This window comes from Orbicella franksi, chromosome 8 (genome assembly GCF_964199315.1).
Source record: "Orbicella franksi chromosome 8, jaOrbFran1.1, whole genome shotgun sequence".
Lineage (NCBI taxonomy): Eukaryota > Metazoa > Cnidaria > Anthozoa > Scleractinia > Merulinidae > Orbicella > Orbicella franksi.
In genome coordinates this window covers 7,830,051-7,845,453 of record NC_138152.1, presented here as the reverse complement: position 1 = coordinate 7,845,453, position 15,403 = coordinate 7,830,051, and the positions used below count along the sequence as shown (strand labels likewise).

Below are 15,403 nucleotides of genomic sequence, written 5' to 3'. Positions count from 1 at the left end.
TTCTCACGAGATAACAAAGTAACCATTTACGAGTTCAAACTACGAAAACACACTGGCAAAAACAAATCATGATGCTGAGACGAACAACTCGGATGTTGAAAAATCAAAGAATCGTCGTAAGTGGAACTTGGAAGATGAGACAACAACATTTAATCGGATAAAGAGGATACTCAACGAAGCAACTTGAATAGAAATGTCTAAGGGTAACTCTTTGTGTTAAAAAGTATCCTGATTCTTTTGTTTGTTTTTATCCGGCAGCCGGGAGGTGTTTTCAAAAAGCTAAATACCTAGCAGTTTGAAATTATTATAGAATTTCCACGGAATAAGTCATTCAATTCTTAGAATACAGTAGCATAGTAGATCTGCGATCACTCAGTAAGTCTTGGTATCAGCAATGTCACACAACCTGTAGCGAACTTTCGTCATGTTATGGTCTGTTATATGTTCCATGCCGAGGCAATGTGAATTTAATGCAGTTCGGAAATCCATTGGTATTTCAACTCTCAACTCAAAAGTTAACTTAGCATATACATTTAGGTCAGTGATACTAGAGCCTGTGACTATGATATGTTTTAGAGAATAATATCTACATCTCTTCATTTAGAGGCTGAAATAATGCATTTAGAACCTGACTCAATTATTACCTTTTTCCTAGAACTCCACAGAATATCTTATAATGGCTTCTTTGTCAAAAATGTTTGCCGCCACTGCAATGTATCCCTATCAAGTGGTCAGGTCAAGGCTTCAGGTAAGGACTGATCAGGGATTGTTTGATGTCATTGAAAATGGTGCAGCACTTCCCAAGTAAAGCTTTTCAGAACAGAGGGCGTTTCAAGAGTAGTGGGTCATGGCTTTCTAGGACTGGTAACCAGTCTAGAGGAGGCTACCAAGGGAGGCACGGTAATCCAGAATGTGTGGTGTTCAACCGTTGAACGAAGCTACTTGAGCTGCGTGTGCAGTAAAATCATTGCGGTTTTGTGGCTGTTCGTCCTTCGCTTATTGCAATTTAATGTCCAGGCTTTTAAAAGAAGTGCTGGTAAAGTAAGGAGGGGTTGAAGGTGGGCGGGGACTCTCATTTGATTTAAAAAGGTCAGGGATCATCGCCGTCTCGCTTAGGGGTTGTGAATCACGGATTTTGGTCTCACTTAGGATGTTCACACTTTTTTTGGCCGTCAGAGTATCTTTTAGGGTGCACTCTCGAGAAGAAATAAAAACAGAAAAATAACAAGAAAAATGCTGTCATTTCCGTTTTAAATGGTATTTTTTGGCGCTCGAATAAAGCTCGAGTCACGCGTCATGGGAAGAACAGACCTCATTTTAAAGAACAGATTCAAAAGATGGCGGTATTTGCTGAGAGGAGGGCTCTATATTAAGTCACGATCCTGAACTGAACTATTGCAATTATCAATTTTCTAATTTCAAGAATCAGTACACAATGGCCGAGTACAAAGGAGCAGTGGACATAGTACGAAAAACTTTCAGGTGAGAGTCGAGTCGAGATCTCTTAATCAGCGAGAAACAATGAAATTAAATAGTAAATGGTTATTGTGTTCGACTTAAGCTAACAGTGGATGTCTGTTGACTGTCTTTAAGTTGTACTCTCCTCTAAAAAATTAATTGTTGAGCAGTGTGGCTATGTACGTCTTCAGTAGAACAACAAGGGAAGGGACTCGTTTCTTGCTCCTCACGCCTGAAAAGATATAAGGCCCATAGGGCTGAAAGTTTTTCCCTCCCCCCCCCCCCCCCTCCCCTCCGTTATTAGAGCCAGAAAGGGTCCATCCTCACTTCGGGGCCTAAGCGGGCAAGAGAGGTCCATTTTGACTTCGCTTTCCCAATGATTACCGCGTCTGTGTTAATAGATCAGTAATGCGTAGTTATAATTAATGAAATTTTCGGCGTTATCCGGCTTTCATTAAATGTTCCTGAATTTACAAATCCAGGCAAATGGTACGAAAATGTCCTACCAAAGTCTCTGGAAATTCCGGGAATTGTTAAATTTTCGAAAAGGGAACCGGCATTCAACTAAGAAATTCGAAAAAAAAATTCTGCGTGCAAAATAAAATGGAACGGAAATCCACGGGGAGAAACTCGACAAAATTTGGGCACACCAAAGTCTGGAAAAAAATGAAAAATGAAAAATGCTGTTCCACTCGGTCTGGAAATTCAAACCGAAATTTTGGATGTAGTGGAAAGCAGCCTCCATCAAAATGCATTTATACAACCGACACTCCCTTGGGGGGGGGGGGTGAGGGGGTACTCCCTTACATGAGTTATATAGGTATGTGTGGCCCCAAAGGGTATGGTTTTTCAGCCGTTTTGGTCATAAATAGGGTATCGATTTAAGCTGATTTTGGCCATTTTGTTCATAAATAGGGTGTGGTTTTTGCACTTTAGCCTTGATATGGGTATGTTTTTAAGAAGAAGCCACTTTTTCATCATTATCGAAAAGAAAATTAACGAAAGCCCTTTACAAATTATGTATATAGCAATTTAACATTGGTCTGAACTTCGGAACTAATTTATACGCAGGTCTGAAACAGGGTTTTAAGTTAAGGGACAGGTCATAAATAGGGTTTCGAATTTTTGGTCAGGTCATAAATAGAGTAGCGAATATTGCAGAATTTGGTCATAAATAGGGTAAGGGTAAGCGGGCCGCACAGCCCCACCCAATTGTTCTGGGAGTGCCCCTCCCCCCGGGGGGCGATACTTTTAGAAGTAGAGAATTATTAGTATTACTTGTCAGAATCAGCAGAGGGACGCTTTTTCAAACCCAGCAGGTGTCTTAAGCTTGACTGGGTAATGTGAGGCGTGTTACTGCAGTTATATAACTGTCGTCTTAACGTGACATCTTCCTTCGTGTTCCATTTCAAAATTAAAGATACGTAGGGGTGAAAGGATTTTACAGGGGACTGATTCCTAATGTTCTGAGGGAAGATGAATTTTTGACACATACAATAATCCCAAATTACCACAGTTACCACAAAGTCTGGGAACATGCATTCTTGTTTGCGTCTCCCCGCGTTGTTGTCAAATCCTAGTAATAGGGACCAGGATTGCAGTTTTGGTCATTCCTGCTGGCGTGACGGTATCTGTGATTTGTTATTTGTATCTGCGACTCGTATTCAGGAATTGCTGTGCAGCTCAAATCGAGAGCCGCAATGTTTACTACCGGTCGCGCAGCGTTACTAACTCAAATAATATACTAGCTGTAAGGTACAGTACACAACAAAATTGAATTAAAGTAGCACTGAGGTGATAAAGCTTGCGTAACCGCCTGATTCCAAAACCCTAAAAACCAGCGGGAAAAATTGGGAACGAATTCCCCAACCAAGTGCGAGTACATCAACCTCTGCGGGTTAGAGGTAATTAAAAGATTCAAAGACCTTCAGATATAAACTGGTGCTAATAAAATTTCAAACTAGAACTGAAGCTGAGATCCATGCTTAACAACTGTCTAACCAACCTTGCAATCAAAGACACAATATATTAGTCTTAAGCGACATGCGTGCATTCCATACCAACTGAAGAATATTTACGTTCTCTTTCACTGTCACGTACAGTTTAGTTCCTCCGAATGGCAAATGCATTAAATCCCCTTTCTAAGGTTTCATTTACCGATTTTGTCTTTGTTTTGTTTTGTTTTGTTTTGTTTTGTTTTGTTTTTTTTGAAAAAAGCAGCATGTTTGGTAATCTAAATACCTTGGGTTGAAGTCCTCTATGTTGCTACATATTATACTCGATTTGTTCTTGGTAGTCGCGAAATTACCTCTTCACACTTTGTAAATAGGCAACGGGTCAGCCTCCTGCTAGTCGCAGTGCAGCATGCATGTTAGGCTTTTGTAAAGCACCATGGAAAAGATACGTAAAAGTATCTAGATTACTCGGGTGTCCGTTTTAACCGGGTTCTCGTAATAGACTCATTGAACACATGTTTTGTCTATGTGCAAATAAATCATAACTTTATTTCATAGTGCCGATGTATTTAGCTTAACAGAGCTAATTGAGGACGCTCTAAATTACAATTTCTTGTAACAGAAAAAATGGCCAATGGTATTTAGTATAAACCTATCTTATCTAAAATTATATACAAAAACATTCTGAATTAAAATCTACTTCCAAAATATCTATTTAAGCTATGTAACTGAAGAACAAATATGCAAATGTCTCGCACTCAATTTAAAGTTCTCTTGTCAAGTGCAAGAGCGTCAATACTCATTTATTATAGTAAGTTTAGTGAAATTAAAAGCTTTCATTTTCTAACAGATTAGAATCGCTAAATAATTATGAAAATCTGCAGTGCTCAGATAACCAGTGTCTGTAAAACGCGGTCAACTTTGTTCATGAACTTGTCACTTGAGATAGAGAAGAATGTCCGTTGTCGCTATCAAGCGGTCTCTTTATCTTATCTCCTTATCTCCTTGTGATTATTATTGACAGCAGCGGAAAAAAAAAAAAGAATTGAGTTGAGGCTTGACTGAGCTTCAGAGTTCGCGTGTTTTTGAAAGGCGCAATAATTCAACGACTCTTTCACTTTACTTGGTTAACAATGAAAGTGGAGAATGATCATCGCAGTAAATTTTCCAATTTAAGCAATTGGAAAGAAGAAGCCTGAAAAAAATCAGGCCTTCAACGGGGTTCGAACCCGTGACCGCCGCGATACCGATGCGATGCTCTACCAACTGAGCTATGAAGCCACACATAGGGAGTGTGTAGCTTCATAGCTCAGTTGGTAGAGCATCGCACCGGTATCGCGGAGGTCACGGGTTCGAATCCCGTTGACGCTCTGATGTTTTTTAAAATTTACTGCGATGATCATTCTTCACTTTCATCTACAACCGCAGCTCAAACATGAATTATTTCATATATTCTTCACGTGGTTAACAGTTTGAAACAAAAAAACGCCGGTGAAAGAAGGAGAAAGATAATTAAATGTTACAAGCAAACACAGACAACAAAGCAGCAAGATGGAAAACGAAATAAAAACAAAACAAACAAACAAACAAACAAAGGAAAGAAGCAAACATTAAAACGAGATAACAAGCATGCAAACTAGGAAGCAGACATCAAAACAAGCAAACGAACAAACAAGCAAAGTAACAAACATAAACAAACAAACAAACAAACACGAAAACTAAGAAACACGAAAAAAAGATATTACCAACAAACACGCCAACTCGAAACTAAATTATGAAGTCAATAAACAATCAAAGAAGTAACTAGCAACTGTCTGTCCTTATTATTAAATAATTTTTTTGTTTTTGTTTTTCAGAGTGACTCCAGTTTGTGCGCTTACCTTTATGGTGTATGAAAACGTAATTCACGCTCTTCTGCCCTCCAGTTAGCATCGAGGGAATTAATAATGAAATAGAAAAATGACAGAGCAGTCTGAACGATACTCTTTATACCTCGAATGTTCCAACTGGACCCTTGGTTTGAGGAAAAGGATTTAGTTGGAAGTGGCCATCGTTCAGGAAAAATCTAGAAATGGGTGCACACTTTTTTACCGCAGTTTTAATATTAAAGAACAGCTACAAATGATAAGAAAAGAGGTGAAAAACTCTCAAGAGACATTGTAATGGAGCTGGAATTTCGTCCGGTTTGATGCAACAATAAGCCTTATTGTTTGATGCATGTTCTTGTTGGTCGTTCCTTGGTTACGTGCTTGATTAACAACTTGAGTCTGGTATGGTCGACTCAGGCTAAATGTTATCAATCTTGACATTGAACGATCTCTGGAATACCTCTAAATTAGTATCATTAGTAAAATGTTGTACATGATATACTTCATTCCACGCGACATCACTCGAATGAGTGTGGAGTCACGTGTACTATAGTACTATAGCTGTATAGCGAGAATACAGTTGGTAATAAAAAAGAAAATCCATTAAAAAAACAAAAAATCATGCGCAGCTTGCACTCTCCCCTTTCAAAACGCAAGAACGACAGAGAACGAAGAAAAAATCTAGCTGTAAAGAAGATATTTTGACCGAAAATTGTTAACCTCGTGCCCCTCAATCCCCGATGATTTCTACAACATGAAACAATCTGTGTAGAAATACTTTGGTCGTAAGACCTAACATTGAGGCATCACCCCATAATATAATATTGTCTTTAATAAACCTTTTTCGCTAGGGCGGTTTGTTTTCCCATTACAGACCACGTGATTTTCTCTAGAGAATTGTTCCTTTATCCATCTAAAAATTACTTATTCATATACACGGGACAATTTGAAAATTTGAAAGGAATGATTCTCAAGAGTATCATCACATGGTCTGAAATGGGGCAACAAACCACTCAGTCGGAAAAGGTCTAATGCGAAGTAAATTTGTTCTGTAGTTCCATTTGCTTGGCTTTCGGGTGCCCGGGCCTGTTGGTAATCGCACAGAAAAAAAGACCAATGAAAGTAAACGTATTCAGCTGTCACTCAATGTGTAGGTTTTACAGTAAGGGCATTTGTAACTGGATTAGTCGGTGCTGCAGTAACGGGCGGGACAATCCCCTGGCGTAAGGAAATTGTAGATGTAGTAGGATCTGCAGTTCTTTACTTGAATGGGGAAGAATATGGCACAACAGGCAAACTTATTAATACACACGTTTCTTGTGACTTTACCCTCAGCCACTGTAGGATGACTACCATTCAACCAGATAGGAAAGACTGCATCACAACGGTCCGTCGGTGGACATGTGGTCACCATTTTTGTGCCTGCAGCTCCTTCGAAGCGATACCAGCCATTGAGTGTGTTGTCACATTTGGCGTCTTTTGTCACGTAGTCATGCTTTCTTTCTGCATCGGACAGATTTTTGTAATTTTGCCAGTGACATCGATCAACTAAAGAAAATACACAAATGTGTAAATAACTATCTGATAAACACAGAAAGACATTTGAACAAGCACGAAAAAAGTAAATCAATGGAATACGTAATTAAGAATTGATTCATGCTTTAGCGTGCATCATAGAGTTGCTCGATGCGCAGTCGAGAGAAGTTCTAGCGTCTTTAATGCTCTCCGATTTTTTTCGTTTGGCGTATGAAATACATAAAAGAACTAAATTTCCATTGGTGTAAATCACGTGAAATAGGAAGAGGTGTACTAATAGAACATTTTTGTATTCTCAGTACTGGACTGGAACTGCAACCATTAAAAAATTGTTTTGGAAAATAATCATAACCGTAATACCTACAGAATAAGTGTCGGCACCCCCATTCCCCTTTTCAATGTTGGAAAATGGTATAATGCAAACTTGTGTTGGGCTAAACTGTTATGTCAACATTACTTAGGGGTAGGGAGGGGCAAAATGCGAAAAGAATGACGATTTTTAACGCTTGTGACCTTGGTTGTAGCTTGGAATGGAGGCTCGTGTGGGGGAATATCATCAAAAGGAGATTAAAGTCATTTGCATTTGAAAGTACTCCCCGCATTAGCCGCAGTCACAAGCTACAATCATGGACAAAAGTCTTGGGACAAATTTGCTCTTTTGGCATTTTTGCTCACACACCAGAGGCGAATACAACTTCACCTGCCTAACCTCGCCCCCCACCTCCCATACAATGTTGAAAGCTAGTACCTGCAATTTCACCTGATTTTCAACATTGTGTTGGGTGGGAAGGGGGAACAGCAACGCATTTTTAAAGGATATAGCAGCGTTTTTTTGTGTGTTTTTTTTTTTGTCAAACGTCAGTTCTAAAACACAGATAATTCGTTATATTACATAAGTGTCCCATGGACTTTTGTCAACGATTGTAGTTCCAGTCCAACACCGAGAATACGAAAATGAGGTGTGTCTTACACATAATGGGGGATGGAGCGGATAGCAACTCCTTACGGACAGGTTGTAACTAATTTTAAGCAACGTAAGGATACTCATGTTATGAACCAAATTATATTGCACCTTCACAGATTGCACCGTTCTTTACGAATCCATCTTTGCATTGGCAATAGTACGATCCTTGCGTATTATTGCACACAGAGTTAGCAACGGCAGCACATGGGTCGTTCTGTGCTTCACACTCATCGATATCTAGGAGATAGAATGTGATATAATTGTTATATTTAAGCCAACGGTCAAATATGTGATTTTTTCCGTCGGTTTTCTAACCCAACGGTTTTTGAAACTGACTCTGTGTGTTAAGCATTGTGAGTCATGCTCTGCTATTTTTCCTCACTCGCACCCCGACCGTAGTGCAAGGGAGGAGTAGGTGGACAGAAGCACCCTCTGGGTTTTCGTTGTAGTAAGACATGGAAAGTCATTTTTAGCATAATAATATCTCTTGGCTTGCTTAAAAGTTCCTACAAGATAAGATGTTTTCTTGTTTCTCTTGTTACGACTCAAGATATCTTTTATACCTACCGTTTTCGCAGTTTTCGCCCTCAAAACCAGGACTGCACACACATCGATATTTCTTACTTGTAAAACCGGACAGACAAGTTGCGTTGTTTTGGCACTTCTCCTGGGGCTTTCCACAATGATTCTAAATCAAAGTAACAAAAATTAGTTAGCTTATTCTTACTAATTTTCGCGAGAATCTGGGAGCTGCATTTCGCGATTGCAGGAAAACAAATTTCACAAGTACATTTAATTTCACAGCTTTCCCATTGTTTTAATCTCCCAGTTCCTTATCCGAGGATCCCGTTTCCCCAGAAGTAGCCTACAAATGGAAATTTTATGACTGTACTAAAGAGGTTTTTGTGAATTTACATGCTAAAGATGACGGTGAATCGGAGGAAGAATGCTAATTAGTTGAAAGCAAGACCACATAAAGACTGGATATTTTCAAGGAAAAATAATCAACCGATTACCAATGAACCCGTGACTAAACATCATTTAAAAGTAGCCAAGGATTATTTCTTACATAACCTGGTATTAAAGTTCCTATATTTTTTCGCGCTCTCAGTTTTTTCGCGAGTATTAATTTTCGTGATTTTTCCCGAATTTTACGACTCGCAAAAAACACTCGCGAAATTAACTACGGTAATAAATTTACGAAGTCGAGCAATTGCCTCATCAAGTGTTATTTGACCTTTGTCGACGTACTTTTGCGTAATTTAATGTATTTTTCTTAACATCAAATCCTGAAGTCGCGACATTAAGAACGCGCAAGTTTAAGTACGAATGAGGTATCTTCGAATGACACAATACAGCTCTTCTTTACTTTTAAAACTGAAATTCTGTTACTCGACAAAAGGCGGAAGAAAAAGGAAGTATTATTAAACAAAACCCGAGTATGATCCAAGCCATTAAATTTGTGATAAAATACTGGGATATTTTGGGCGTATCGCCTAATTCCAATGCAACCAAAATTTACATAAAACCTATAACGACAACGACTCTTTAGCCTAAAGAGTATTTTGTTGCAGTACAGTATCTTATATCGATCGCAATATTCTAAAATTGATTGGCAGTTAGCTCGAGAGACTTTGTTCAGAAAGCATCCGGTGTTTATATTTCCTGCATGACTGGGACGATCCTACTCGTGTTTGAAACAAAAGAAGTCGCCTTATAAATTTTTGTTCATCAACAGACTGCAATAATCAGTAAGAAAAAGGTTAAAAATCAGTTGGCCAAACTGTGTCAAGAACCATGGGGTTATTCGTTATATATTTATATACCGGTTGGATATGTATAGGTCAGTATTATCCTGCAATTGTCTTCTCTCTTTCATTTTCTTCGTTTAAACAACAGACTTTCGCCTGCCTCCCCCCCCCCCCCCCGCCCCCTCCTCGAAGCCCTTCCACCCGGCAAAGATGACTCGCGTTCTCTTCTGAGGCCCGCTTCTTGTTTCTGGCTTCACCCTGCTTGAGTAAGTGAGGGCTTCCCGTGGTAATATACAGTCTAACAAAGTAATTGAGGGCGCAAAGTTAAAAATTTCATAGTTGCTTACTTCGGCGCCACGATAGTAGTAAAGTTGGTCGTCCTTCAGATCCCTGTCATGCTCCATGTGAGTGGAGTTATTCAGCTCACATTCATGTGTTCCGTCAGGATCTTTGTTCCTAATATTAAGACTGACACAGTTTGCATCCAGGTAGCAACGGTATTCACACTCGTCCAAGTCATTGACAATCATAGTTTTTATCCAGTGGTTCACTAAACGTTTCTCAGCATAGAAATAGTAGGCTGGAAAGTACAGCTCACGTCCTCCATCTGAAAAAAATATAAACATGTTTATCTGAAGAGCTTATAATAAATAGACGAAAATTTAAAACAGGCTTTTAAAGTCTGAAACAAAAATCAATTGGCAAACACTTTAAAAAGAACAGACTTATTGAGGAATGAGTGATGAGGAGTTATTTACATAGTATCTTTTATAAACATGCAGTATATCTTTATTTCGATTTACTCTGATCTCCACGCACAAGATTAATTTTTCGCCAGACCTTTGTCTAAACAAATCGGTGAAACTATAATTTCTAAATGGTTCGTTATTGTTGTGATACCAAATGTGAAATAACTTTCTGAAAGGGGAGTTAAAAGTGTAGTCGTAATTTTCTTTCCCGCTTGCTAAGTCTTGTAAGGATCCGAGATAACTGCATGATGTATTTCAGAGTTTACCTTTTAGTGTCATCGCTTTTTATGAAGAATTTATGACAAAATCTGATAGTAAATCGAGAAATTTCAGTTTCTAGTGGACCAGAATAATTTCAGGTACTTTTCAGTCCCTTTTACATTTTCTTAAAGCCAAAGAGAGTATTAAATAGTTGCCTTGAGTAACATTGAGAACATTTTATTTGTAAAAACTAGAGAGTTCAAAGAAATAGTGCAAACGCAGGTAAAATTTTATCATAAGCTTCATTTCACCAGTACTTTGAAATGTTTTTTCGATATGTGCTGTTGTTAGAAATCATTTATTTTTCAGAAGAATTTTAAATTAGTCAAACAGAAGTTTGCAACACGGTGTAAATAATCTCAGTACAAAGTGTCTGTCCACATGTTACTCGTACCTCAGGTGAATTCCTGAGGTACGACGCTGATGGTTAAATCGTTTACTTAGTGTTTGAATGAAATTGCAAAAGACTGGACACCTCGAAGCGTAAATTAGTGAAAATTAGCGAAGAACGTAAAAAGGTCTAAAACTTAAAATCGATTTTTAAAGTGCGAGTTTTCGGCCGGTTTGTTTTTTAATCTTTCCCTTGCCGATATCAAACGGAAATTCTCCTCTGTAAGCATCGCATATTTCTCAGTTACTGTCTTGTGAGAATTTGGTGGTATATCAATATAATATCCACGTTGTTTTTGCCACCTGTCTATTCGGACAGCCTATTAATATTCTAACAATAGAGAGTGCTGATCAAGGTTTTCAAATTTAGTTTAAAAAATTAGTAGTCGTGGAACCCGAAATTGCGCTCTACTGCAGAAGAAGGAACCGTCCCCTTGAAATATTAGCTTTTGTGGACTGATACGTCAGATCAAGTCTTATGGAAAATTTCCTTGCTACAAGACCGAAGTTAGATTGCCTTAAATTTGCAAATGGCTAATTAATACAAGACACGACGTCTACGTTGGATTTACATCATCATCGATTTTAATCTTTGGCAAGTTTTTACAAAATAATGCCCATTTAATTCCATAACAATTTTACTATTGCGTTTAGACCCCGGCAAACTTCTCTTTAGAATTTGCGCTTAAAAAACTTCTGCTAAGAGTATTGCTATTTCAAATTAGCGGTGGGTAATGATGAGAATCACGACAATTTTAGTCGTTACACTGTGGGTGTAAAATAGGATAAAATTCTGTATTCCTATCCAGTTTTTTTTTTTTAAATGCATTTTTCTGATACTTTCACGAGTGTTTCTGTAAATTGGTCCTGAACCACAGAAACAATTTGGAACATTATCATTATCTGGGCCAAGTCTTTTTTTATTAAAGCTTTCGTAAAATCACCAAAAAATGCTTTACGTAATATATCTAGTTTCAAGTTTCCTTGGGCGCTTATCACTCCTTAAATTAAGCACTTTAAGACTCTTTCGGTTTCGCACTTTAACACTCCTTAACTCACGCACTTTCAGACTCCTTCAATTGCGTTCTTTAACACTCCTTAAATTCCGCACTTTAAGACTCCTTAAATAGCACACTTCAAGACTCCTTAAATTTCGCACTGTAAGACTCCTTAAATAGCACACTTCGAGACTCCTAAACTTGCGCACTTCGAGACTCCTGAGATTGCGCATTTTAAAACTCCTCGAATTGCGCACTTTAAGACTCTTTAAATTGCGCGTTTCAGCCTCCTTAAATTGTGCACTTTAAGACTCCTGACATTGCGCTCTTTAAGACTCCTGAAATTTCGTACTTTTAGACTCCTGAAATTACGTTTTTTAAGACGCCTTAAATTGTGCACTTTAGGACTCCTTAACTTGCGCTCTTTAAGACTCCTCAAATAGTACACTTTAAGACTCCTTGAATTGCGCACTTTAAGACTGTTTATAAATAACGCACTTTAAGACTTCTTAAATTACGCACCTTAAGACTACTTAAACAGCGCACTCTAAGACTCCTTAAATAGCACGATTTAAGACTCCTTAAATTGTGCAGTTTAAGGCTTCTTATGTTACGCACATTAAGACTCCTGAAATTGCGCAATTTAAGACTCCTAAACTTGCGCAATTTAAGACTGCTTAATTTGCGCAATTAAACACTTCTTAAATTACGCACTTTAAGACTCCTAAAATTGCACACTTTAACACAACTTAAATAGCGCACTTAAAGACCCCTTGAATTGCGCACTTTAAGACTGTTTAAATAGCGCACTTTAAGACTTCTTAAATTGCGCACTTTAGGACTCCTTTAATAGCGCACTTTAAGACTCCTTAAATTGTGCACTTTAAGGCTCCTTAAATTACGCACATTGAGACTCTTGAAATTTCGTAATTTAAGGCTCCTTAATTTGTGCAACTAAACACTCCTTGAATTACGCACTTTAAGACTCTTAAAATTGTGCACTTTAACAATCCTTAAATAGCGCATTTTAAGGCTCCTTAAATTGTACACAATAAGACTCCTTAAATCGCACACTACAACACTCATTGAATTGCGCGCTTTAACACTCCTTGAATTGCGCGCTTTAACACCCCTTAAATTTCCTCTTTTTATCATACATATTCAAGCACCTGACTATTACCCACTGCACGATCTTGGATTCAAGTTAATTTATATTATGTTTTAAATTCCTTTTCCTCGGGAAAAAAATGCAAGAAAATGACGAAAAATCAAAATATTAATTCTCTTTACCCGTGCCATCACAATGTCAACAGCGCTTTCTCGAGTTCTGTGTTTGTATCGCATTATACAAGGAAGGCTTGTACATGAACGAACACCAAACCGAACAAATAAACATCAGATCAGAGTTCTCTTGTCTGCTCAAAAATTTGCCTGGCTTTTGGGTGATTTTTGAGAAACAGCAGCAACTTCCTCTGAAATCTTTGTGAGTTTCGATCTACAGGCCAAAAAATTGCAGAATTGATTATTCTAGTCGCGCTAGGAAAAGGACTGTTTTAATAAAAAGCATGAGCCGTACATACATGTATCACAAAGTAAAATCAGGTTTAAAACACAAGATAAGAAAATTGAAGTAATTTGAATTTGGTAAACACGGCTGATGCACGTATCGTATACATGATATGGTATTCAAATGACGCACGTATCTCATACGAGATATTGTTTATTAGACTTAAAAAGATTGAGTGACTGTCCAAGGATTTACAGTAAGCACCTCTAGTTAACTGTTAGACACATTTTCCAATGAAGAGGAAAATGCTCAGCTTAACCTTTAATCAAGGAAACATGGTTTCTTCAAACTGTTGTCATTTGCCTTTTTATGTATTAGAGGTAAAGCTAGTTTAAGATTTGTCTCACTTCCTCGTTTTACATGACAATGCGGCACTTTTTTGAATGACCTGGTTATGAAGACAAACGGGTGTAGCATTCTATCACATCGCTTCCAAATCTACGGCTAATCAGAGATCATAAGCGAATGTCTTGGTTCCCGATTCAACCAGTGGACTACAGACTAACCCTCGATCACGAAGAGAAGTAGATAGGCTTGCTTACATATCACTTCATATCAAAAATTGGAAGGCTATTGTGACAATATCAGTTTATGCTTCGCTTGATTTCCTTTATTCTCGTCGTACGTCCGCGCTTGCCAGGATAAATGCAGTACAGAGAGATACGGCACTGACTCAGCGTAAGACAGAATGGAAACAATGTGATGCTTATTCGAACATATTAGTCTAAGTATAATTTCCGACTAAAGATTCGTTTCCCAAATTATCAAGAATCCTTTAACAGCCATCTTTAAACAAACTGGGGAACGCTGACTTAGAAATTAAGATAGCATTTATAAAATACAAAGCAGGTAAACAGGAAATTTTTTTTAAACTCACCCTGCGCCCGAGTTGGACAAGGGATTACTGAAATCCATGACACGAGAACGAAAAGCAGAGAGAAACTCATTCTTAACTTGCGGCGGATGTCTCCACTTAATAAGACTCAGATACAAGTCAATACAGTATTGAGTAATCACCAGTGATGTCTTGTCGAGTTAAGCTCCAGCAAAAGCTAACAACGACTAATGAAAGATGGCATGATATGGCTTAAATTTAAAACAGCGCTCAGATAACAGACGTAAACCAATCATGTTACTTATTCACTTGACAAGAGACTGCACTCCACAGAGTACATATAAACTTTCTGCTCTGATTGTGCATTTTTAATGAGTAAATAGAATACGGTTCTTTAGTTAATTTATTTACCTACATGTAGGTTGGTTACTGAATACATTTGAAGGAGAACCACTCTAGTGAAGGTTTGAGTTTGAGTTGTTTTGTTTTGTTTTGTTTTGCTTTTTATCGAAATAAAAGGCATGGTTAAGGTCGTTACGCTAATTCACTGTCCTCAAGCGTTGATAGAATAAATTATCTGCAGATCAATGAAGAAAATAAATTTCTCAAATTTCGGTTTTCCTTCTAAGAAATAACGTTCTTTCCTAAACTGAACGCAGAGATGATTCAGTTTCATATTTCCGCTATTTAGTCTTGCATCTAGATATTTTATTGTTATACTTTCATTTGTTTGAATGTTATTTTTTTTGAACATCATATATAGTTTATTGAGACGGTCTTCTTCGTTAATGATATCCCTTTTTCATCCCGCGTGTTTGCCCTTAAATTTGTACATTCTACAATGAGAAGGTGTACATGTTGAGTACCCAGACATGTGAAAGACTATTGGGAGAGAAAGCTACTCAAGAATCAATAAAGTAAACGACGACAGATTTCCTAATCAGAGTTTACACTTCCTACCAATGCCTTAAAACTTTAAATTTATGCAGTTTTGCCTCTTGATATCAAGTTTCTGTTGATAGTTCCAAGACATCACTTGTTCCATTAAAGTAATTGAAAATTATCCCTTGT

General features: G+C 37.8%; 2 protein-coding genes across 2 annotated transcripts in view; one reads left to right on the top strand and one right to left on the bottom strand.

The window, feature by feature from the left end:
• The window catches only part of LOC145495511 (uromodulin-like), a 214,892-nt gene extending 200,017 nt beyond the window's left edge, over positions 1-14,875 (bottom strand). The window contains exons 1-2 of the mRNA XM_081475152.1: positions 14,375-14,875; positions 9,880-10,139 (exon numbers count right to left, since the gene is read on the bottom strand). Coding sequence (XP_081331278.1) covers positions 9,880-10,139; positions 14,375-14,444 — 330 coding nt within the window. The 5' untranslated portion in view covers positions 14,445-14,875. The remainder of the gene's footprint in view (positions 1-9,879; positions 10,140-14,374) is intronic.
• Positions 613-5,792, top strand: LOC145495572 (solute carrier family 25 member 32-like). The gene is made up of 3 exons (XM_081475212.1): positions 613-748; positions 1,424-1,482; positions 5,270-5,792. Exons 1-3 carry the CDS (start codon positions 677-679, stop codon positions 5,340-5,342), a joined length of 204 nt encoding a protein of 67 aa, XP_081331338.1. The 5' UTR covers positions 613-676; the 3' UTR covers positions 5,343-5,792.
• Positions 14,876-15,403: the final 528 nt, after the last annotated feature.

Coding starts and splice junctions, on each gene's coding strand:
- LOC145495572 (XM_081475212.1), top strand. CDS start 677: ATGGCTTCTTTGTCAAAAATGTTTGCCGCCACTGCAATGTATCCCTAT. Junction 749..1,423: donor TGGTCAGGTCAAGGCTTCAG/GTAAGGACTGAT, acceptor TCTAATTTCAAG/AATCAGTACACAATGGCCGA. Junction 1,483..5,269: donor ATAGTACGAAAAACTTTCAG/GTGAGAGTCGAG, acceptor TTTGTTTTTCAG/AGTGACTCCAGTTTGTGCGC.